The sequence below is a fragment of the Stegodyphus dumicola genome, chromosome 2 (genome assembly GCF_044657685.1).
Source record: "Stegodyphus dumicola isolate Sdum_Otavi_A_Nest chromosome 2, ASM4465768v1".
Lineage (NCBI taxonomy): Eukaryota > Metazoa > Arthropoda > Arachnida > Araneae > Eresidae > Stegodyphus > Stegodyphus dumicola.
In genome coordinates, this window is record NC_140769.1 from 5,270,667 (window position 1) to 5,296,184 (window position 25,518).

At 31.2% G+C, this 25,518-nt stretch overlaps 1 protein-coding gene across 1 annotated transcript in view; it reads right to left on the reverse strand.

Annotated features, from left to right (window-relative positions):
• The window catches only part of LOC118187286 (uncharacterized), a 156,919-nt gene that overhangs the window by 14,435 nt on the left and 116,966 nt on the right, over positions 1–25,518 (reverse strand). The window contains exons 10-14 of the mRNA XM_085810398.1: positions 20,509–20,595; positions 20,219–20,421; positions 16,637–16,778; positions 14,725–14,832; positions 7,573–7,679 (exon numbers count right to left, since the gene is read on the reverse strand). Of these exons, the coding sequence (XP_085666524.1) occupies positions 7,573–7,679; positions 14,725–14,832; positions 16,637–16,778; positions 20,219–20,421; positions 20,509–20,595 (647 nt within the window). The remainder of the gene's footprint in view (positions 1–7,572; positions 7,680–14,724; positions 14,833–16,636; positions 16,779–20,218; positions 20,422–20,508; positions 20,596–25,518) is intronic.

A 25,518-nucleotide genomic window follows, 5' to 3' on the forward strand; every position in this document is an offset into this window, starting at 1 on the left:
CCAACACCATCCACAGAAGCAATAGACTGTAAAATACTCTTTATAGGCAATTTATTCATTTTGTAGTACATTAAAAGGAATAAATTAATGCAAAATCTATTTAAAAAGCATGCAAAAGTAACTTCCTCTTCTCATAGAAATAAACGTATAAATGGTACAACAATCATAACACTGTCACAACAATATTGTCCAGAATGACAATAACAGTATTATAAATTTAAATAAAATTTATCATTTTCTATTCACTGCTTCCATTTGTTAATTTATATGGAGGGAGACAAAATTTTCTGTAACTGGTTGGCTTCTTTGCCAAAGAGCATTAAAACCAGAACTCACTTTTTTTTTTTTTTAGTCCAAAGGGATTTGAATCCCGAAGGACTATTAGTTTCGTTTTGGCATTTTGCGTTGGATTCATAAATGTCGGTTCACTTTTCAAACTGTTGCCACAAAATGTTACAGTCCTGCATTATATTTGAAGAAATTAAATAATGAAAAATCTGCATAAATGTATGTATATTTCTCGTATTGTGATAAAACAACGGTACATAGAGTCATCGAATTTTGAATAACGTAATCCTCCAACGAATATGAGCATGTGGAAGACCAAATTTGAAATTTGAAATTTGTTTTATGATCGATTTCCTATTTTTTAAAACTTTGACGAATTTTTGATTAACAAACTCAAGGATTTCAAAGCGAGCAATGGCAACGTTGTGCAGAAAAAACATTTTTATCTCCAGCGCGTGAGTCTCTGTATCGGAAATTCTAAAGATATGCTCGTTTTAAAACTATTTTGCGATATTGCTGTTGCACTGGATCTTATGGTTTAAGTGCGAGGAACATGATATTTAATAAAGAAAGGTAACACACAAAATGTTAAAAAACGCCCCTTTGGACGTAATTTAAAATCTGAAACATTTCAGATTTTTTTTTTTTTTTCCAAACCTTGCTAGCTGACAAGAGAAAAAAGAAAATTTACTTTTATTACACACATTGTAAGGTATTGAGGCAAAAGGGATGGATTTGTAACAAGGAACTTAATCTTGTTAAGTATCAGCAAGAAAAGCTGACTGCTTTTAAATAAACTTATATCTGTGAAACTTTTTTTTTTTTTTTAAATGAAATTTATCATGAAGCATAAATCATGCATATATTTATCTAAGGAAAAGTGCACCTGTTAATGTGCAAATACAAGTATTGAGATTGACTTGATAAAACTGAGTGAAAGAAGAGATAAGCAAGTATCATATTGAGTATAGTAAATATATTGTTATTTAGTTGTTTTATTGATTATTATTGTTGTAATTATTTATGTATAGTCATAAATGTTTAACTGTTCTATTGTTAATTTATGAATAATAATTAAAAAAACTATAATAATAATGTATTCTCTTTTAAATTTTCAACTAAAAACTCTTATACACATACCTACATACGTTGTGAATACTTATTTATATGCATACATGTTGTGACTAATCTCACTTGTCTGATATCAGAACAAGCTTATGAAATTCATCATAGCACGGAGGCAAGATTGCACCTTTTGTTGACAAGAGCCTTGGCCACCATACAGGTGACAGTACGACTTTACTCAGTTCCACCACCAAATTTTGAAGGAAAGCACACAGGGGGTAGGGGGCTTTGTCCAAGGGTCTTCTACCCCCTTTCCTCAACCATAACCTCTTGAGAGGACTTTCGGCTTGCCATATATTTAGAGACCCCCATGTTGCACAGACACAACATATTTGCAAACATTCATTCATGCCTCCTGTAGGATTTGAACTTCGAACTCCTGCTCTTTGATCTCCCTTTCCCCCGGGTCGACATAAAGAACTCTGTGAAGCTACACTTGCTAGAATCTGTACCTAGGCAGTCTGGGCCATGAGGTATACAAATTATGAACCTAGTGGTTCTAAAGCCTCACAAAGATCACTTATTGGTCAGCATGGTGGTCTGGCAAGTCCTAGAGCTCGAGGCTCTAGTAGCCACGAATGGCATCTTGGGTACTGGCAGGGAATGGCACCCCAGTTATTCTGGGTAATGACCTTGGGCAATGGGAAGCTTGTATGACTGGCAGGCAGCAAATCATAACGATCAGTACAATGAAAACAATACATCTCTCTTTCCAAGGTGCGAGGACAGGGGTTGAACCCTTGTGCCTGGTTCAGAGGGGCGAGAGAACTCTTAATGTCATTTAGTTGATGGAAAGAGGAATGCCCAGAATTGATTGCCCTTAGGTATGGCAGTCAGAATCACTACCCACCATCCCTATTGGGCAGGACATACATATATATACTTATACATACACTGGTCATCAAAATTAAAGAATAATGAGAAGAAATATGCTCACTAAGTTAATGCTGCAACTAATGACCAATGCTGTAATTATTTATGCTAATTAAATATAAAAGAATGCAAAATTGCATTTCCATGCATACTTTAGCACCAGAAATATGATAATTCGGTGACTGCCAATGAGTGCAAAGGATGCATGTTGGAATTCCGGTCTGTAATGTTTTTGAAGTAAATGTGGTTTCTGAGAATAATCAGTATTCAGTAGTTATGGCTCAAAGTTATTGTTCAAGTGAAGATTAAAAGTAGCTAATAATTGGTGGAATCGAGAGAGATCAAACATAAATGGAGGTTGCTCAAGATTTGAATATCCCTGAAAGTGTCATACCAAGAGTTTGGAGCCACTTTTTAAGCACTGAATTCACTGAATTAGTTGATAGACAGCCTGGTCAAGGGCAACCAATAGCAACAAACTGCATCAGAAGACCATTTTCTGTCATTTTTGGCTCACAGAAACTGCAAAAGGACTACAAGAGATCTTCAGGCTGCCATAAGAAACTCAAATCAGCCACGCTGCACAAAGGCTTAACGAGATGCATGCAAGAGAACCAATGGTGTGTCTTCCACTCACTCCAGTTTGCAGAGGAGCCTAATTAAACTGGTGCTGTTGTAATGTTCAACAGAGTCAAAATGACTAGGCCTAAGTATTGCTTACTGATAAGTCGAGATATAGTCTAAGCAGTGATTTTAGATGTATTTTGATCTGGAGAGATTAAGAAACATGCAACATGCCTTACCTTATCCGTAAAATACTCTGTTTCCGTGACCTGGTTAAATGGTTTGGGCGAAATCATGACAAATGACCTTACCAAGCTGCATATCTTTCAAGGAGGTTCTGTAACCACTCGAAGATACGTGGACGAGGTACTGTAAGCCCAAAGTAGACTGTTTATTGGAGCTGTTGGCCCATAGTTTTTGTTAATGAATGATAATGCTTAACCTCATTGAGCACATGTGGTGTCAGAATATTTGCAAACAGAAGATATCACTCAAATAGACTAGCCACTTTACTCACTCGACTTGAAACTGACTGAGCATGTGTGGGATGCCTTATGACTCTGAATTTCACATTCCAAATTATTCCCTTGACCCTACAGGAGCTGAGAAGTGCACTTTTAGAACAGTGGCGTGCAATTCCACAAGACTTGATCAGCACTTTGGTAAAAGTCTATGAAATTAAGATGTGAGGTATGCATGTCTGCCCGAGGTGACCATACACCATATAAAAGAAGAATTTTCTCCACAAGAGGTGACTTGGTTTTTTTCTCCATTTTCCATAAATTTGGTTTTAATTTCAATATATTTTTAATAATCAACATTGTAATTTATGTTAACTAATGCTTTTATACAAATTCCTGTTAATAATTTTTCATTAAGTATCAGTTACATTTTATTTCTGTCATTATCCTTTAATTTTGATGACCAGTGCATATCTATATCTACACATCTAGCTATCTATATATACACACATAAAAATGCATTTCCAAAATGGCCCACAAAGTCTTTTGTGTTGGATAGGCATGTGCTAAAGCTTCAGCATTTGTCAAAGAATTTCTAGTGATTAGATATAATTTGGGTTTAAAATTTGAAATAATTTTTTAAATAAAGTTTTTAATGTTATTAAATTTATTTTAAAAACATTAGTTGCTATATAGTGAGGGTGTTATTCTATAGATCTATATTTCCTGGAGGAACAAGCTGATTATTTACCTTATAGATTGACAAAATACATTTTAAAGGATCGGATGGCTGGTTGTAAAACAGTGTTGCAACACAGCCTGAATTTCACACAGTTGGTGGAGAAACTGCAGGACTAGAAACATTTACCATTAACCCTTTGAGGCGCGCGATATTATTTTTATAATTTTTTTTAACTAAAAACTCTAGAAATTGAATATTATGATCCTAGAGACAAATAATATATGAATTAAAAAAAATCTACTCTTACCCATTGTTCTGTGGGTGGTGGTCGCACTGGGAAACCACCGCGTGTCTAGGACTTTGAAACTTACTGATGTAGTAGGGAAAAAAAACTTACCATTTTCCGTGTGCGTTTCCAATAAATGACGAAATTTACGGATTTAAAAAAAATGTATGTAAAAATTGCATTATATATAATTTTTTTACATTATTTTACAAAGTAAATCATCAGAAAAAATTTAAAAAATAAACATTTATGTAATTTTTCTATAGCAGTGAAAATATAAGTACCTACATAATAAGGACATTTGGATAAATGGATTAAAAACTCAATAAAATAAGGATAAAAAAGAACTCAGTGTTTTTTTGTTTTAATTTCAAAGAACAAATTTTTTTGTCTGACACTGTTCAAAGCATGTTTTGTCTCTTTGGTACATACATAGACCCACATTGCACGTTTCGTACATACATCTTGTTCTATGACGTTTCTTCCTTGTGCTACAAAATGTACACTGCCTGGATTTAAAATTCACTGGTATATGTCCAGCATTATTTAGTTTCTTTCCATCTGGCACATGAAATTTGTGGTTTTTTATGTTAATGGGGGGGGGCTTGGTCTTTTTGGCTTTGTACGGATCGTTCGTTTCCCATTCATACTTATTTTATTTGTATTTCATCCCAAAATATTCAGAAAATATTTTTAATTTAAATAAAACTTTTACGCAATTCCTATTTTTAATTATAGAAAAGTATATTTACATTAAATTTAAACCACAGGAAATAATTTATAAAATCACAATACTAGCTTGGGGAGCAAGTGTGTTGATGTCAGAGAAAAGTATTTGGAAAAGAAAGACCTTTTTACTAGGAAGGTGCATGTATTGTTTAATAATAAAATAACTCTGCGGTTTCAAAGCCCTTTCTCTATATCCGGATAAAAATAAACATTCCTATTTGAAAAAGCAAGCGAACGCCATTGAGAAGCAAACACCAGTGCTTTCAAGGCGTGACCACCGAGCCTCTAGAGGATTGTAAGCATTGTGACACAATGCTCTAGTGGCGCAGTGGTCACGCCGTGAAACCACATAGCAAATGCCATACATATACAGGGTTTTTTTTTTATATGTGCAGTTTAATTACTGCAATTTTTTATTGTTTATGATAGAAATCATGAAGTGCGATGACTAACTTTTGAAATTTAAAGCGTTTATATTAATAAAAGGAAGTTATTTTATCTCATCGAAAACGAATTTTAAAACGCATCCAATCTGAAGTATAATACCTAAAACATATGTGATTCTACAGTCATTTTGTGTTATTTAGATGTAAAAGATCAGTAATCAATTCATTTTTACTCAAAAATTTCGGAAAAAAAGAGGAGGGAAAAAATTCGGAAAATGGTATCAAGGCGCGACCACCGCGTGTCAAAGGGTTAATGAATGGAAACTAATTCCTAATCTGAAAAATTATTGGAAGATGTTTTTAATGGGGAAAAAATAATTTGTAGAGTGATACATGCAGCAATGGAAAAGAGACCAAATAAAGAATCACAGTATTATTTGGGGCCAATAAGACATTCTAAGAAGCTCCCATTTTAATTTATCAAAAAATTTTTAAAAAGAGAAATTCAAGGACGTGAGAAAATTCTTTTTGTCATGTAACACAAATATATGGATGAGTGGTAAGGATTTATGAAAAGTAGTTAACATTGTTAGATCAACAGCTTTTAGAAATGAAAAATTATCTGCATAGTGGATAAGTGCAGTTCCTATGTTAAATTTTCTACATGTAAGTGGTTTTACTGCTAATGGATTAGAGATCTTGTTAAGTATTCAAATGGCACTATTTCAAATGAAAATATATACAGATAGTTACTTTTGAAAAGGATTATTAAGAATAAAACAGCGGTTGTCAACCTTTTGACTAATGCATATCATCTAAACAAAAATTTAAAAACGTTAGTACCACCACCACATTTTACAATGATTCTTTTTAAATTTCTCAATAGAAATAATTAAAAAAAATATAAATTTTGCCATTTGCACAACCTATTGGCTATATTAAATGTGCACACATAAAAAAATATTAAATTAAAAATTGGTTACAATTTTAATTATCAAAATTTAAGTTATAATACTTTAATTCTAAAATTTAGTATGGAATTTGCGCCGGTATAAAAGAGATCAATTTCTTTATGTCTGGTCTTATTTCACTTAGCTGTAAATTAGGATCCAATTTTAAAATTTTGTTCTGTATTTGTTTTTCAAATAAAACGTGGAAGGATGTACTTATTCACACAAATAGGCTGTATAAAAAGGCAATAAATATTTAACAGCTTTTTTTGAAATACCTTTAAATTCTTTCCCCCCCAGCATAAAGTTAATAAGTGTGTTATTTTTGAAATCTTCAGTTAAGAGTTCGATCACAGGGAATTTCAATCAATTTTTCTTTTTCTTCACAAGATTTTTTAATTTAATAGTTAAAAATACTTTGTTTCTTTGCGTACCATCAGTGGTACACGTACAACTGGTTGAGAACCGCTGGAATAAAAATTTGAAAAGTACTGCAAGACCGACATACTTGGTGTGATGCCTTTCTCTGTTCACAGACTAAGTTTGCCAGGCAACAACTAACTACTCATTTTGACATGCAAGAATTTAATTAAAGATATATTAGATATATTACAATTAAAGATATATTACAAGAACATCCTCAATCTGTAGAAATTTTACTTTCAAGCTTTAGAAGACCTGATTTTTCAATACTTTATGAAATGAGAAATGTGCAGGCAATGTGCTTGATGACGAAATTTTAAGTCAAGCATTGATTATAAATGCAGAAGAATAAACCAAAGAGCAAGAAATTATGCACTAAGGTATCCTAAGATCCATACTTAAGGAAGCCACAAAATAACCATGATGAATGTCTAGCTTAAAAGTAAGAAAAGCAGACAGCAACTCTTGAGATTAGGAAACAACAAACAAGAAGGGATTTTTCTTGAGGGAGGGATGCTCCAACAAATGGCAGCCAACTGTACTTTTTATAAAACTGTCTTCCCATTTATGAAATTTCTTTGGTTATCTGTATGAATTCATAAAATCAAAAATTTATTAAAAAATATTTTCTTAATATAACCAATAAGCACATTAAGGAAAAATATATATGCTTTAAAATCAGATTTACAGTTTATTTGAACAAATATTTAACAATAATTTATGTAATTATACACTGATATATTTAACAAGTGCATGCCAGATTTTTCTATAACAAATGCAAAATTCATAGAAGTTCTTAATTTACCTTTCCATCTTTGAAAGTGCTTCAGCAAATTTGATGTCTTTAACATTTCCTCCATTTTCTAAGCGCAGCTTCTTCAGCCTTCTCATTTTGCCAAGCAACACATAAATCTGCAGGGGGGAAAAATAAGACTTCTACTACACTAAAGAATAATTAAGACTACTATATATTAAAAATTACTACATTATTATTATATACAGATTGTTTAAACATTTCAAATGAATAAAATAGGAAAATAGTTCATTTATTATTGTACTTTATTCTTGCAACTGAGTTACAAATTGCTACAATTTACATTGCATGCTTTATATTAAAATATATCTTATGTTATTACAAAACACATATATATATATATGACAAAACATCACTTCCCAAAATCATTTTGCTCAAGATTTTTTTTTTTTTATCAACAGTTTTCAGTGCAGAATAGTTTAGAATAGTTAGAATAGTTGAATAAAATAAATTTAGTATCCACACTCACATGTGTACATCAGGAACTTTCAAAGCAGCTTGGAAAATTCATGCTACTCTTGTAATGGAATTTCATTACACATAATTTTGAAGTACAAATTTTTCATTCTTTTGAGGATCTTTGCATTTCAAGGCAAGAATGAGAGCATGTTCTGTCACTGCACTCTTTTTAATACAGTTTTAAATTTATTCAATGATAAAGATTTTGGATAAAGCAATGGCAACAGTAGATATTCTTATTAGCCCAGAAGGGCAGTAAGTCTCAAAACAGCATTTTGTATCAAATCACTATAAACAGCTGTTCAGTTTTCAAATTGTTGCCAACAAATACTGTTGCCCTGTCTTATATTTAATGAAATTAAATAATGAAGAATCTGCAAGAATGTGTGTATGCTTCTAGCATTGTGAAAAACAACAATACCTAGAGCCATCAAATTTTAAACAATGTAGTCGTCTATCTGAATCTGAATCTTGAATTTCGAATTTGATTTATTATCTATTTCATATTTTTTAAACTTTAATGAATTTTTCAAACTCAACATTTTAAAGTGAGCAGTGGCAACACACTGTACAGAATAAAATATTTTTACCCCCAGCATGTGAGACAGTCTATCAGGAATTCTAAAGATATGCTGATTTCAAATAGTTTTAGCCCAAATTCTCTCAAAATTTGTATGTATGTGTAATGTTTTTTTTTTTTTGGGGGGGGGGAACCTTTGGGCATAAAATAAAATATGAAAGCTTTCAGATTTTTTGTTTTTAATAAACCTTAATTATATACTTTTTTTTTTAATGTATTAGATTGTAAACACACTCTCAGATTGCAATTTCATGTTTTGGGCAATATTTTATTTAACTTTCTATTCATTTCTAACCCTCTGATGCATACAGTTTGCTCAAACAGTTTTTCTTAATTTTCCCTATTTTTAGGATGAAACACAGAAAAGAAACCAGATTACTTTGAGAGGAACGCATCAGCTTTCTGACACAAATTTTCATTATTCTTCTTGAAAAGAAAATAGAAAAGGTCTGTCTTTGAAGATTAGCAAGCTATGAAGATATCTGTCAGTTACAGCAGCCCTTAAGTTTAAAACGATCAAAATAGTGAGACCAAAATGTGACTAGCTTTTATTCTCTGATACTGCATCATTATTGGCAATCATTTTGCTAGATTCTTTACTACAGAATTCTAAATTTGTTTACAGAATTCTAAATTTGTTTACATTTCACTGTCTCACAATAATAATTTAATAATCACACTAATACAATCTCACGATAATAATTCAAGTTGAATTTGAGATTTTTCTTCAGCTCAGATGTTTTCCTACTTATAAAGCTAGCAGACACCTTCAGTTAAGAATCATCTGTTCCTTCTGCCACAAGATGAAACAATCACAAAAAATTTTTTGATTAAAGTTTATTGCATTTTTTTTCTTAACCAAAAGAAAAAAAGCTCACAGTATACTCCTTGTGAAGTCTACCTCTTCATCCTAACATTCAGCTGCAACTGCATTGGTAAATTTTAATTTATATGAGTGGGCACTGAATTTTAGATTTCTTCAGTGATTTAGAAATTTAAGTCACGAGAAGTACCCTTAAATGATGTAAGAATGAATGACTAATTGCTTCAAAATATGAATGCTTGATTTACAATGTTGACACAAAATTTGTGATGCATAAAGCATTACAATCAACAAGTGTCACATTTTTTAGCTCCTTTTTCAAAAGACTTATGTGTCACAAGAAGTATGGAAACAGTACTGAGATCCTGTACCTTGTGTTTTTATAGTGCGTTAGAAATTTTTATAAACCATGACCTGGAAATCGAGAAACAAACCAAATGTCAGTTTTAATTCCTATTTGTTCCCTTCTTAATTGTTATTTCTTGCACTTTAAATTTTATTGATCTGCTGCTCCTTCAAATTATTATCAATGAGTCGCCATTTTGAAAATTATTCTGCCCTTGACATATCATCACTTGCTGCATGTGTGTTCATAACAGTCTGTTTCTCACCAAGGGTCGCTAATGAGAAGTTCATAATGATACACTACATTTCTCACAGAATATAGAGAATGCTATCTATTATTGAAAAAAAAAAAAAAGTTTGACTTAACGTGAGGTCGCTAACTGAGAAGTTTCATAATGATACATTACATCTGTCACGGAATACAGAGAATGCCATCTATTACTGAAAGAAAAGTTCGACTTGACAATGTGAATATGCATTAATTGCTCCTTCAAAGTAAAGCTTCTATCACATTTGAATTAAAAAAAAAAAATAATAATGTGTTCAAGTGACCCAGGAGATGCTTTCTCAAGATGAGGCCTTCTTAAAAAATGCATTATTACTAATGATAAAACATAGAGCTACACTTTTGATACAGAAACAACTCAACAATCAAGTAAATTGCATTTTAAAGGTGAAGCAACACTGAAAAGGCTACCTTAAAATTGTTTAAAATTAATGTAATATTAATTAAAGAGGGTGTTTGCACATTTTTAGAATGATTTTGGCACTGTTTAATCACTGTTTAAATGTGAAGAGTGTTTTTTTTTTAAATGTTCAATTTGATAGCCTTTTTTCTGGACTATAAGTTTGTGTCATGATTTCAATGATAGAAGGGCTTTTTGTGACATCTCCCAGGGTACTGATTTCCATTCCTTTTTCACTAAGTTAAACATTCTATCCACTGTGGTGAGTTTGCATTTAGAAAAAGCACTTTTCAAGAGACCAAAGGCAAAAGAGTGCATAGGTGAAACATCAGGAGACTTGGCAGGAATATGTTGAAAAGGTATATATGCAATACCCATATCAGTTTTCCTTTTCAACGACAGATAAGAAACACACTCGTGAATTTACTGCTTGCAACGTTGAAAAACATAAACACGTTGCATTGACAGTAATGCAAAAAGTGCAAATTCTGCAAAAGATGGAAGCAGGTGCTACTTCTCGATTTATAGCAGAATGGTATGGAATTGCAACGATTGTGTATGATATATGGAAAAATAAAGAAAAGCTGTTGAAACTTTACAGCAACAGTGATTCTAACACTGGAATCCGAAACCGGAAATCTTTGCATGAGGGGAAATCGACAAACCTCGATGCTGTGCACATATAATACAATGAATAATATAATCAATTTATATATGTAATAAAAATTTAATTAAATGTATCTAATACGCCTTATTGATTTTGGACTTTTAGTTCGAATATTATGCTTTATCTTTTCTGTCCTGAAATCCGCAAAATCCTAAAATCCGCACAACCTCTGGTCCCAAGCTTTGCGGATGTCTGGAATTCTACTGTAACAAGATGTTGACAGAAATATTTATTCTGAAACATTAGCTTTCTGAAATTCTTCATGAATTTTTTTCTAAAAACAAGTAAACACCCTCTGCATTTTCTTCAATTGTATATCATGAATTTTTATCAACTGGCCAAACCACTTACTCCCCAAGTAGCATTACTGCCTTTATCTGGCCATAAGATGTTTTGTCCCTTGGTATAATATATTAGCTTGTAATTTGATTATTTTGCTTTCTTACTTTCTTTATAATGTCAATGTCATTGCAATACATGGAAGTTTATGAAAACACAGACTAAAATGAGTACTAATAAAAATTAAGTTAAAAAATGCTGTTTAAATACAATCTTTATGAATGGATCCAAAAGCCATGCTAGTGAGAGTGTTAACAGAGAGTATTATTCATGTTATTATTATTGTATTATTATTCAAGAGAATATTACTCGAGTTGTAGGTAGCAATTAATAAAAAAGCCTAAATTGTGATAATTCATGAATTTTTGCATCATGATATTTAAACTTGTTTGTTGTTTTTGTTGCTCTAGAATTTAGAGCAAAAATTCAGCAAATATACTCCTGCAAGTTCTATATTCACCTGATATGGAACCATGTCACATTTTTATTTTCACAATTAAAACTGCAGTTTTATAATTATTACTTTCAATTTATTGCTGAAAAAATAAAAATTCACTATTATTGCTAATGGTGTTTTACAAAAATGATAAAAACTTGTATTGAGGATAAGGAAAAGAGTTTACATAAGCACAGCACAGCTGGACAGGATTATTTTGCAGCATATGTAAAAAACATTGATCAAATAAACTGAAATTTTGCTGAAACTACTTGTTGCATCTCACAGCTGTTAACTGTAGCCACAGATTTAGTTTACTCTCATTGTCACTGCACTGACACATTTACTTCTCTATATAATCTGTCTGTAACTTAATTTTCTTAGTACATGACAATATATATTTTAATTAATAGAGGGAGTGTGTGTCCAAGTAATACGAGGGCTATCCAGAAAGTAGATTACGTTTTGGAATAAAAAAATAAACAAAGTATAGGAAACAAATTTTATTATATACAGATGAAAGCCACACTCAAATACTACTTTTCTACATAGTCACCATACAAATTAAGGCATTTATCGTAGCGATGTACGAGCTTGGAAATTCCTTCGTCGAAAAATTCGGCCGCCTGCGCCTTCAACCACTTCGTTACCTCTTCTTGCAGCTGTGCGTCGTCATCAAAACGCTGCATAGCCAGCCACTTCTTCATTGCTGGGAATAGGTGGAAGTCGCTCGGTGCCAGGTCGGGACTGTACGGCGGATGAGGAAACAACTCCCACTTAATAGATTCAAGAACTTTACGAGTGACATTTGCCGTGTGGGGCCGGGCGTTGTCGTGAATCAACAAGATCTTAGAGCTCAACATTCCTCTGCGCTTGTTTTGAATTGCTCTTCTGAGTTTTTGGAGAGTTTGGCAATACCTTTGAGAGTTTATTGTAGTGCCTCTTTCCAGGAAGTTCACCAAAATTACACCTTTTCTGTCCCAAAAAACAGTCGCCATCATCTTCCTTGCCGACATTGTTTGCATGCATTTCTTGGGTTTTTGGGGAGAACTTGTGTGCCCCCACTGCATTGATTGCAATTTCGTTTCACAGTTCACATGTTTCACCCATGTTTCGTCACCAGTAACGATGCGATCGAGTAAAGAGTCACCATCCTTATGGTAAGCGTCCAAAAAGTTCAACGCTGCAGCCATTCGCTGATTTTTGTGGTCCTCTGTCAAGATTTTTGGAATCCATCTTGCACAAAACTTGTGGTAACCAAGCTTTTCGCTGATGATTTCGTGCAACAAACTTCGCGAAATTTGTGGAAAACTCAAAGAAAGTTCCGTTATTGTGAAATTTCGATTTTCACGGACTTTAGCATCGACTTTTTCGAGAAGTTCGGCGGTCACTATGCTGGGTCTCCCACTTCGATCTTCGTCGTGAACATTGGTTCGGCCATTTTGAAATCTTATGACCCACTGACGCACTCCACCTTCAGTGATAATGTTGTCCCCATACACTTCACGAAGCTGCCGATAGATTTCTATCGGTTTACAGTTTTTTGCAGTCAGAAACCTTATTACTGAGCGCACCTCGCAGAATTTTCAATTAACGCAGACATTTCAAACCGTCACAGTATCTGAACGGAGCACAGCACGAACCTCTCACTAGCACGGCTAGATGCAGACTGAGCTGCGCAACGCTCTGACCCCAAGATGGCCGCGCTAGCCCCGCCCCTAGCGGACACAGACGGAAACGTAATCTACTTCCTGGATGGCCCTCGTATCACTATTGCAAGTTGAAATACAAATAGAAAATCGAGAGAATATTTCCAGATAGGCCATTACCTGAAGTACCTTCTCTACCAACAAATGCAAATGATAACTATTTCCAAACAGTTATGGTAGAATTCATCAAGGATTTTCATTGTGCATTGCCCCTCCCCACAAAGAAAAATGTTGTAGAACAAGTCTTTCAATCTTTTCTTGAAACGAGTCACAAAAGGTTTTTATAAAAATAATTTGAAATAAGTATAACTATTACCCATGTTTATTATTCCAGAATATACTGTTAAGTGCTGAATACACAAACGTATCACTTGATGCTACTATATCTCTTAAAACATATAAAAATAATTTATTTCTTATGCAAAATTTATGTACAATAGATTTTAATGAAAGGGGTAAACTGTGTGAAAGTTTAGCTTTTTGCATTATACATCTTAATAATTCAAAATGCTGTGGAAATTAAGATACTTTTAAAGATCAGCCATTACTTAAGCATTTAGAAAACAAGGTTTTAGTCCTTCCAAAGTTTTACAGAGCATACGAATCATGCTACAAGAAATAATAGACACTAATTTTCATTCATTTATGAAAGTACACTATAATTAATTCCTAAGCACTGTATATTAAAATGAATTCACTTATTTAAATTTACAAATTAACACCAGAACAAAAACAGTTGTGTATAACAATTACAATGAAAATTAAACATAAAATATTTTTTAAATTATGCAAAAGGGATTATTTTATCTACTTAATAGACCTATTTTTAGCAGGAATATTAAGTAATTATTAATTATACATTTTATGTAAATAAAAACTCTATTCAAGTAAAAAAGAATACGTGGATAATTTTTAAACCATTTTAAAATCTGCAGTTAAAATAATGAACCAAAAAATTCATTAATATTATCAGAAAATAAGAGCGTTTATTTTCTGATAATAATAATGAATATCAAAGATTTTTCAACAGAAAATAACCTAATAAAAATTAATATTAAAATGTTATAGCTAAATCAATTGTAAAAGTAAATAAACTTACTCCAGGTTCAATACCAGCACAGTCGCCCAACTCTAAAGATATTAACTGTTGCATCTGAGCTAAACATTCAAGATTTCCAGTTGAATAAAACTTGAATCCGGTCAATGCCTAAATATTAAAAGAGAGCTTAAGAAATAAAATGCAAAGCTGCATTAAAATTTAAACAGGAATATGCTTCTTCTTCAGACATATTTCAGAAGAAATAAAAAAGGTCACTAAAATTTTGATGGGAAAATATTAAGATCACTTAAAGTACAATCAAGAAAACTATGTTCTTCCCCTATGAAACTAATAACCCTTATGAAAAAGCTAACTGAGTATTTCTTGTAGTTTGCAAATGATTATTAAAATAATATATTTAAAACCTATTAAAAGAGTATACGTATATTAATTGCTAAACACGTAAACTACCTCGTCAGGTAACATTTAAAAACTATAAGTTCCTCCTGTATATATTTTTTAAAGTTATTAAGTTATTTTTGATGGAAACATTTCAGAAACATGTAAATATTCTCATTAGAGGTTTTAATTTAATCTCTATTAGGCACAATTTTGAACAGAAGAAATATTAATTTTTAAAATATATCTAATCTTATCACATGATTAACTGGTGAACCTGAGCATTATGACCGGGTTTATCCGGTCATCAGAAGTTTTGCTACTTGGTAGGCTATAGATCGAAGAATTTACTTTTTAATTTTATTTCAAATTTTGCAGCTCAATGCACAAAATTCTTGACCTCACAGGTCCTTTTAAGTTTAGTTAGTTTGCTTTTCTTACATTAGCTTATAATTTAAGATATTTTGCTTTCTTACTTTCTTTAATAATGTAAATATCATCTTAATGAATGTAAGTTTATGAAAATGCAAAATAAAATAAGTAATTATACAAATTAAATTAATAAACGCTGTTTAAATACTGGTCTTCATGATGGATCTAAAACCCTGTGCCACTCAGAGGGTTAATATGCCCTTTAATAGTTGATGTGTTAAATTTCTTTAACACTTCTTTCTATGCACATATAAGCAAATGAAACCTTGAAAATTAAGAAATTTAAAAAAAGAAAATAATATTTTATAAGATCAGAGGTTAACACAAGTTTCTATACAAGTTATGATAATTATATACATGGGTATGTGTATTAAATAATCTTTCATACTATTTCTGGAGGAGTGATTTTGATTTGTTGAAAAACTACATGAAGTATTCTCCGAGTTTTGAGGTAACTGATTAAAACCTTGAGATAAAAAAGATTGCTACTATTAAGACATACTAGAAATGTTTGAATAGTGAATATTTTAACTAAGAAATTTGAAGTACCTGAAGTATAATTGTGTATGCATGATGTTTAAAATAATTTAATTTGACTATCAGAGGGCATTAATGTACACTCTAAAAAAGAAATGCATTAAATGAAATCATCTGAAACAACGTACTTCACACTTTAGTGCAAAGGGGTTAAACCATCTTTTGACTATTTAGCACAATGTTTCATACTGAACAAAGAAGCTTCAATTTCTTTAATCAGCAGCAGACCCTTGTCATTTCACAACCATATCTTTTGTCAGATTTCTCATATTGTGACCTTGCTGTTCTCTCTTATTGAGGTTGTTTAATGATATCAATGTTTTTTTATACAATTCAAGTAATCCAAAATGACTCAACTGCCAGTTTATGACAGGTACAATCCCCTTTCAAAAGACATTCTCTGAATGCTTCCAGCTATGTCAGAAACCTTGGAGCAAATGTATGCTATGACAGATGGTACTTGAAAGATAACTGAGTAACAACTTTAGTTTTAATTTAATAAGCATTAGAATTATGTACTATTCTTTACATAAATATCAGCATAAACATATATGGAAAATATTCATAAATATCACACAACAAATTCTTTTAAAAATTTACTTACCACATGCCGCAGATTTGGAAGATAAGGCATTAAGGATAAAGAGCTGCCATTTAAAACAATGCCACCAGCAGATCCAATTTTTAGGTGCTCAAGTCTGCCCAGAAATCTTAGAGAAGACAACTCAAGTCCACAGGTTACAAACCTGTTTAAAATAAATACTGTCATTATTCACTTAAAAGTGACACCATCAGAATTTTTTTTTTTTTTTTACATACATGCATTTTTTTTTCCAAATATAGATATCAAATTAAAAATTTCAATCTTCGAAAAAAGAATAAGAAATATTGTAAATAGATGGCTGACATAAAATGGCACTCGTAAAGTTTTTTTTATCGGTTAGACCTTACTTAAAATTTAGTACGTTTGGCATTCTGCATTAAAGATTATTTAATTTCTTACCTACAGTTTGTTTTGAAATAAGAATAACCCAGAATGTCTTCCAATATTCAATAATGGATAACAAAAAATAATTAAAGTCGGGTATTCAAATAATCAAGGATTTCTACAAAGAAAATATACCCAAATTTGTTCACACAAAACAACTTGTTGCATGCGCCAGGTTTATGATTAGTGATTGCAATACCAGTACGAATACTGATATTTCATGCTATTTTCTGAAACAAGCATTTGCTACCTTAAAATACCAGTATTTTTGGTATTAGCAACAAATATGTTTTTAATTAAAGAGTTTAACTTATTTGGCATCTTACTGCTATTTGAAATATATATTTTTTCCTCCATATTTTTCATCACGTGCTGAAAATTCGTATAGAGGAAAGGCACGGTAAACTAGACAATATGTTAAGTTATTTAAAATATAATTTATAATGACTTTTAAAAAGAAAATAAAAAGGAAGAAAATAGACTAACAAAGTCAAATTTAATTATCTTAAATTGCAACAAAAACATTTAATACAAACATATCCAGAGGAAATTTGTTGAAGATGATGATAATATCAGAAAAGAATTGTCTCTTGAGAAATTACAATAAATAAAAAAAACTACCACAAAAAATAATGCAAGGGTAAGATAAAAAGTAGATTTACCCACAATTTATCCAAACCCATCAGGCAAGAAACCAGATTGTTAGATGATGTACGATTTCAAGGGAAATATTTTGAGGAAGTATAAAACTCATTATTAACAGTATCACCAACCAGCATGGATGCAGAAACAGCATTTTCAACTGCAGGTAATTTGCATACAAAAATGCATTACTTTTTAATGATTATTTAAAAACTATGAAGTTAATAAACTAGTTTTTTTTTTTTTTTCTTCTTAATTAAAGATATTATATACACTCTGTCCCAAAAGAGACTCCAGCAAATCACATGCTTAAGAAAAATAGAAATGTATAAAATTACCCAATTAAAATATGCTTATTTAAAACACATGTGCCTTATATTTGAGTAAATATTTAACAAAACTCTCAACTTGTATTGAAAAAATAAAAATAGAAAACGTTGTGTATCTCAAAAGTTTATAGACAAACATAATTCTATGCAAATTGGTTAGCAACTATCATGATGGGGGAACTTCACCCTTTTATATGATAATGCCTTCATTCAAACATCCAGTTTAAAAAAGAAAAAAGATCATCTGAACTGCATTTAATTATGCCTACAGCTACATAACTTTCTGATGGTGAAGTTAATAGGATTCTAAATTTTAAATTGGACAGTAGGTCTTTAAAATTTTTTTTAAAACTTCTGAATCGATCTGTAAGCATGATTTATCCTGTAATATCTTGTGAGATGCCATATCAGCCAAAATTATGTTAAGGAAGACCCCAAGTGATGGATAGTCATAGCAATAGGCTGATACAAAGAATGGCTTCATTACAGAAAAAGTCGATTCGCCAAATTACAAGGCCTAGTGGATTGCTAATAACCACAAATACTGTTCATAGGTTAATCAAGGAATCTGGTTATATGATTCACGCAAAAATGGCTCGATCATTACTGCTCTTAAAATTTCACAAACAAATGACATTGTAATAGGCCCATAAACACATAGCAAATGGTGACAAATGGATTTGTCTAAAATTTTCAGTGATTAAAAAAAAAAAAGTAATCTAGATATTCCTGATGAGTATTCATATTACTGCTATTTATAAGTCATGAAAACAGCCTCAGAACTATTTTAGTAGGAAAGTGGAACTGGATCTGTTTTGGAGTAGGCAGCTTTTGGTTTCACGTGGGTTTCATTTCCTAGATGGTCAGCAAGATTCATCTAAATACACAGAAACATTAAGAGACCATCTTATGTCATTTGCAGAAAACACTGGAGGACAGAATTGGGTATACCAGCATAACAATGCTCCCATTTGTACCTTTAACACTGAAAAAAATTATTTACATGTAGAAAAGATCACTGTTCTTGAGTGGCCACCAATCAGCCTCGATTTTGACCCGATCAAGAAAGTGTGAGGCATTATGTCTCGCAGAGCTTACGAGAATGGAAGGCAGTTTTCTTCATGAATGCCTTATAAACAACCATTAAGAATGCGTGGTACAGTGTGGAACCAGAGTTATAAAACTTAGTTCTCTCGATGGCGAAACACATATTCGACGTCATACAGAATAATGGGGCGACTTTGAAGTATTACATAATTTGAAATTGATCGCAAGTTATTAAAATGTTAATATTCTATGAACTTTTGGGACAGATATTCTTCTGTGTTTTTATTTTTTCTAAAACACAAATTGCTATTTTAGTCAACAATTTACTGAAATGCAAATCAGATGTAATTCTTGCTTGGTGCTTGATGTGGTTCTTTTCAATTTTTAAAAACACATAATATAGTACTTGAGTTTTATAAACTTTTGGAACAGTGCCATAGAAAAAACAACAAGATTTTTATGTGATATTTCTTTTTCTTCATAATAATAATAATATCATAAAATTTTGCTGTTTTATTGTATTGTAATACAGTAATGTTTTATTTTGTATACATTTTTTGTTTTTAATGTTATAAATTATTATCTTACTGCTCTTATTAATAACATTTGATTACAATTTTTCTTCCTTTATTTTATATTCATACATAACAAAATTGTTTATATTTTTATAATTTACACATTTTTTGTATAAAACTAATAAATAAGCAAAGAAACAACTGTATTCTGTACTTTTTTGAAAAATTTTTAAACCAGTATTCCGGTACAACATTTAAAAAAATACTGAATACTCACAATGTATTTTTGGTTCCAAATTTCAATCAGTACATATGATGTATTAATTATTTAAATAAACAATGGCAGTTATATCATAAGATTCTAAAGAAGCATATATTTAGTTATTTGTGAAACTTAAATTAAGATATATTTTGTTTCACATGAACATTTCTTCAACTTCTGAACAAATTGAACAGATTTGTTTCAAACTGAAGAAAAAGAGCACTGAACTGTTGTTCACTCTTCTTTTTCTACAACAAAAAACTGTATCATAAAAAGAGCTTAAAATGTTATCTCCATAATGATATTTTTATATGCTTATACTTAAATGATGAAGATAAATAAATACACATGTAAATAGAATAACCCTCTAGTACAAGTAAAAGAATATAAAATAAGTTCATACCACATTTCAGGTTCTGTAAAACTAACAGTAACAAATGGGCACTCTAATATGCGCAAGCGAGGCATATTGTTTGCTACACTGATGACCAGAGAAGGTGAAACTTTGTCAAATGATAATTCTTCAACTTCTCCCAGATGAACTACGTTTCGCTCAAGATCTTCCCATGGATCTGATGAATCTTCGAGTATAATACCACATAAATCCTGCATACATCAAAGAAAAGAAATGTAATTTAAAGCACGATATATTATATATATTTAACTTTTATAAGTTTAATAATTTCTTTTTACCAAAGATTTTGTGCAATGCTTCTTCAAAGCTTGACAACACTTATCCCAATCGGTGACTCTTTGACCACAGAATGACACTTTTTCCCACTAAAGGAGGGGGAAAAACGTTAAATTAGCAAATATATTATTTTATACAAATGCATATGCAGATATGAATATTTTAAGAAAATTTTCAGCTGCTGAAATGATTTTTATCTAAATATAATGTTTTCAAAATGTCCTCAAGACCAATTTGGATTTTGTGACTTTATTCATATAAAAAAGGGAAGAAAATAAAAAATCATTAATATGAACTTACACAATTTTATGGTAAAAGTTAACAAAATCACGCATCCTTTAATTGAAAATGAAACTTTTGATCATGGTTTTCATTTGCTATGTTTCTCTGCATAAAAGCATCATGAAAACCATGATGCTTTTTACACAAAGAAACATCTTGCATGCTGCCTCCACTAGCTTTGAATTTTGTGACTTTATTTATATAAAAAAGGGAAGAAAATATAAAATCATTAAAATGAACTTACACAATTTTGTGGTAAAAGCTAACAAAATTAAAAATCAAGCATCCTTTATTAGCAAATGAAAACCATGAAACTTTTTATCATGGTTTTCATTTGCTTATGTTTCTCTGTGTAAAAAGCATCATAGTTTTCATGATGCTTATGATGCTTTTTACACAGGAAACAACTTGCGTGCTGCCTCCACTATCATATAGTTCTCTTTCATGTCAGTGATTTAGAGCGGTGGTCCTTTTTTGCCCCATGCACTTTTTTTACTATGGTTAAATCGTTCCCCCTTCTCTTATTTTTAGTGTGCTTTTATAAATTAAACAATAAAAAATATAGAAAATGTTGATAAATATACCAAAACTTGAATAAAAGCAGTTTTTATATTCATAACTTAAAACTAAATACTTAACAGCTAAATGAAAGACTGTTTGCATCCCTCCCAAAACAATGAAACTGCCCCTAGTTGAGAACCTCTGATTTAGAAACTTGATTTTTTGCATTATTTTCAACTGATTTCTTGAGCTGAAGAAGTACACTTAAGAATAAGAATAATAAAAAAGAATAGTTTCTGAAATTTTTCACATTGCCATGTCTGCATATGCATTTTAAGGCTGTTAACTAAACTTCCATTATTAGAGTCATTTAATCCACTTCCCACGAAGATGATAAAAGGAAAAAAAAAGGGGGAGCACTGATAATAATGATACCACTCTTGGAAGTGCTAATAAAAACCCCCCTCCCAAAAAAAAAAGTCTTTGTACTTCACAAGAGTGTATATTTCTTCCAGTTCAAAAATGGCTAAGTAGCTAATACTGCTCAGGGTACACCACAAGAGGTGACTGATTGCCCATTTGGCAAAGATAGGAATGGACAATAAATCAATTCTGTGATTCTTCTGGATTCAAACTCAAGCTCAAATCAGCTAACTTCCCAAATCATGAATAAGGTGGTTATCACAGGATGGGTAGAAATGTACCATGTAGAAATAATAATAAAGAATACAGAATAATATTGAAATGACTGAAATACATATTAATGTATTAAATTAAAATAGGCTTTCTAATTACATAAATAGGTCCTTGGAACTAGTACACACCACACAGCTGCCAACTTTGAAATCTGGAAAAGCGGGAGTTTCGAGGCTGCGTGGTTATGTCATTTCAATACTCTAAATTGACCTTATAATGCAAGATTCAAGTTACTGAACTATTTATAATATTTTTTTTGTATAAAATATACCAATACTTAACTAAATAGTAATTAATAAAGTTTATATTTTTAACCTAATTTTATTTTATAATTTTCTTACACTTTTAGTCAGAGAAAACCCTGAATAGTTTTATTTATTAAAATACTTTTAAATGCAACGAAAATAAAATTAATAATTAGTGCACTTGTATAGTTGTGTGGGTATAAATTTCCTTTATGGCTAGTAAAATTTTTCCTTGGTGAAGGGTAAGAATAAAAAATTGAGAGATTTGGCGATCTACAAAGACACTGGGAGACATGATGAAAAACCAGAAGAGTTGGCAGCTATGACATAGTAATTATATTGAATTTCAAGCAGTAAAGACAAAAAAGGAGAAAATAAGCAAATAAAAACAGTATTACCCCATTTACGCCTACAACCATTTTATTTAACATTTATTCATTCCAACACATTTAACTTGTGGTGGAGAAGAAAGGACTGGAATGGATTATTTAAACTATGGCAAAGCATTTGAAGTGCAGAGATGAAGTGCATTACCTAAGTGCAGAGATGTTTTACGGAAAACTGGCTCATATTCATGCTAGAAATGAAGAAAAATATGAAAACTGTCATGCAGGCAGACCATTCACAAGGACTTAAAACCAAATTAAAGTCAAATTATCACTGTTCAGTGATTCTATCACTCTTATGACTGTGCTGCCGATGAGCAAATGAGAAAGAAAGCTCTTCAAATATAACTATATAGGATGGTTCGCCCCATACTATCTATCTACAGTAACTTAAGCAAACATATATACAATAATAATACTCCAACTTTTGCAGAGTTGAAGCTTTGTGGTTCCTTTTTTTCCTCCCTTGCCCACCATTCAGATCACTACGCACACACTAATCAACTTTGTACTTGCAGCAATAGGTAACAGTGTGTTTCATAAGAAGTTCATGCATGATTTTCACTTCTATAATTAGTTCTCTTGCGGAAAGGAATGCTAGAAATGAAAAGTCAATCAAGATAATTTTCTTTTAGGCCAGCTCTTGATGAACCAATTTCTGGTTTGGAGCATGTGGTGCAAATTTCTCAATTTTCTTTGTGTCATCATTGGATAAACAATAATGCTGATCTCTTCTGCATTTCAAATTTTAGTAATCCAAAATTGATTTTTTCCCCAAACTAACATTTCTAACCATTTTTTATTCCACCTCCATCTTTTTTTCAATGGAATGACTGAAATTACAACCCTTCAATAGTTCCAGGGTTCTTTTCTTCAGAGCAGGATTGTACAAATGATGGATTTGGGAGCTGTTTTGTGTTATGCTTATTAAGTTAAGTAACTATGTCATCTAAATGAAATAATAGCGATTTTTCTGCATGTAGAAAGAAAAGGAAAATATTTATGTTTGAATGCAAACCTAACATTATTAAAGACTTTGGTGATGGAATAAAAGTTTGAGGATTAACAAAGAAATAACAGCTAATGAAATCCACAGTACAAATTTATTATATTGAATCATACATCTTGACTTGTCTAGGCAGCTTTGAATCCCTTAAACCTGTGGTTATTTAAAAAAAAAAAAAAAAGTTTAAAAATTAAAAGTAGTTAGCTTTATCAAGTGAGTCACAGAAACTGTGAATAAACATGTTAGCTCAAGTGAAATGTAATTTTTTTCCCCTGAAGAAAATTTTTAAAAATTAATTTATTAGAGCTTGAAGATAATAGAATTAAACTAGTAAAGTTATCTTCTACTCAGCTCTAACTCTTAATAATGGAATTAAAGCTAAATATTGAAGTTGATGAAAATTTTCACAAATTGGAAATTTTATAAAAGAAAAAAGATATCAAAAAGAAGACAGCGACATCATGGAAACCCTAGAAATAGAAACTGATAAAGTACGCAAAATGCAAATAGCAAAATTATACTGAGGGACTTACTAACAAAGAAAGAGGAGCATAGTGGAAACGTTAGCAGGACGAAGGCGAGAAGGTATCTGTGTAGGAGAACTTACGACGCAGCATTTATATGAAAGGTTATGTAACAGAGTAGCTTCTAGAAAAATGTAGAAAAACTTATGACGCAGCATTTATATGAGGAGGTTATGTAATAGGTACGAATGTTCTAGAAGGTGATGGTCTGAGGGGAGATGCTGAATTGCAGAAAATTAATTAAAGGATGCTGGTTCGCAAAGAACAAAGCCATCGTATTTTTTTTTTTTTTTTTTTTATATCTTACATCTCCCCCCCCCCTCCCCCATCAAAAAGGAAAGGCTGGGGTGAGAAAAGCATTAGTACAGGAGTAAAGCAAAAGTGTGAGAAAAGACATGAAAACATCCAGGACATAGCGTACAAGCTTTAACTATAGCCTTTCATGACTTTCTCATATAAAATTTTGACTTTATAGCATATGAAATTTTGAACATTAAAACTATGAGTTATAAATAAATATACAATACATGACTAATTTTAGAACTATAACATAATAAATATGGAATACTGATAAATAAATAAGTTATAATTACAAAAGTCCTAAATTTTGTTAAAAATATCCATTTTGGTTTTTGAATGTCCTTTTCATAAAAAGAGTTCGAATAGAATGAAAATATCTGGTAAAATCTCTAAATGCCAGATAGTCCACAAATCTGATGCATGTTGATAGTGCACAAATATGATGCATTTTTTTTTCGCTGAATATGTTTTCATAATAGTAAGCTTTGATTAGAAAATATTTTAAATTTTTCTTCCTTCAGATAAATCTTAGAAAAGAAATAGATTATACAATTTATGAATAATATATTATGTGCATTTTTTCCTCTCATCGTAGGCAATTAAAGATTGACATATTTTACACTTCAATACAAAATATTATAATTATTCAAAAAACAATTCAATATAAATAATACAATTACACACCACAACTTGACCACTTTCACTTTAAAACTATGGCATGTCCTCGCCAACAGATCAGTGTGATTACTTGCTGATGGTTGGGGGTTGCTAGGTACAAATATCGAAAAGCCTCCATTGCCTAATACAAGGTAACTGATTTTTGGCATTGTACATTACCTCAAAGTGGTTTTAGAAAAATAACAGATCATATAAAATCCAAATTATAAGACAGATAACTTGTATAATCAAGTTAAAGTCTTTTTTATAATTTTGTAAATTAGAAACAAATATTATCCTACAATAAGAAGAAAATTTTTACTACAAAATAATTCAAATTATGTGAAAAATATAAAAGGTCAAGATCAGGAGAATAATTTGTCATAGTCGGGAAAATAACTTGTCATAATTAGGG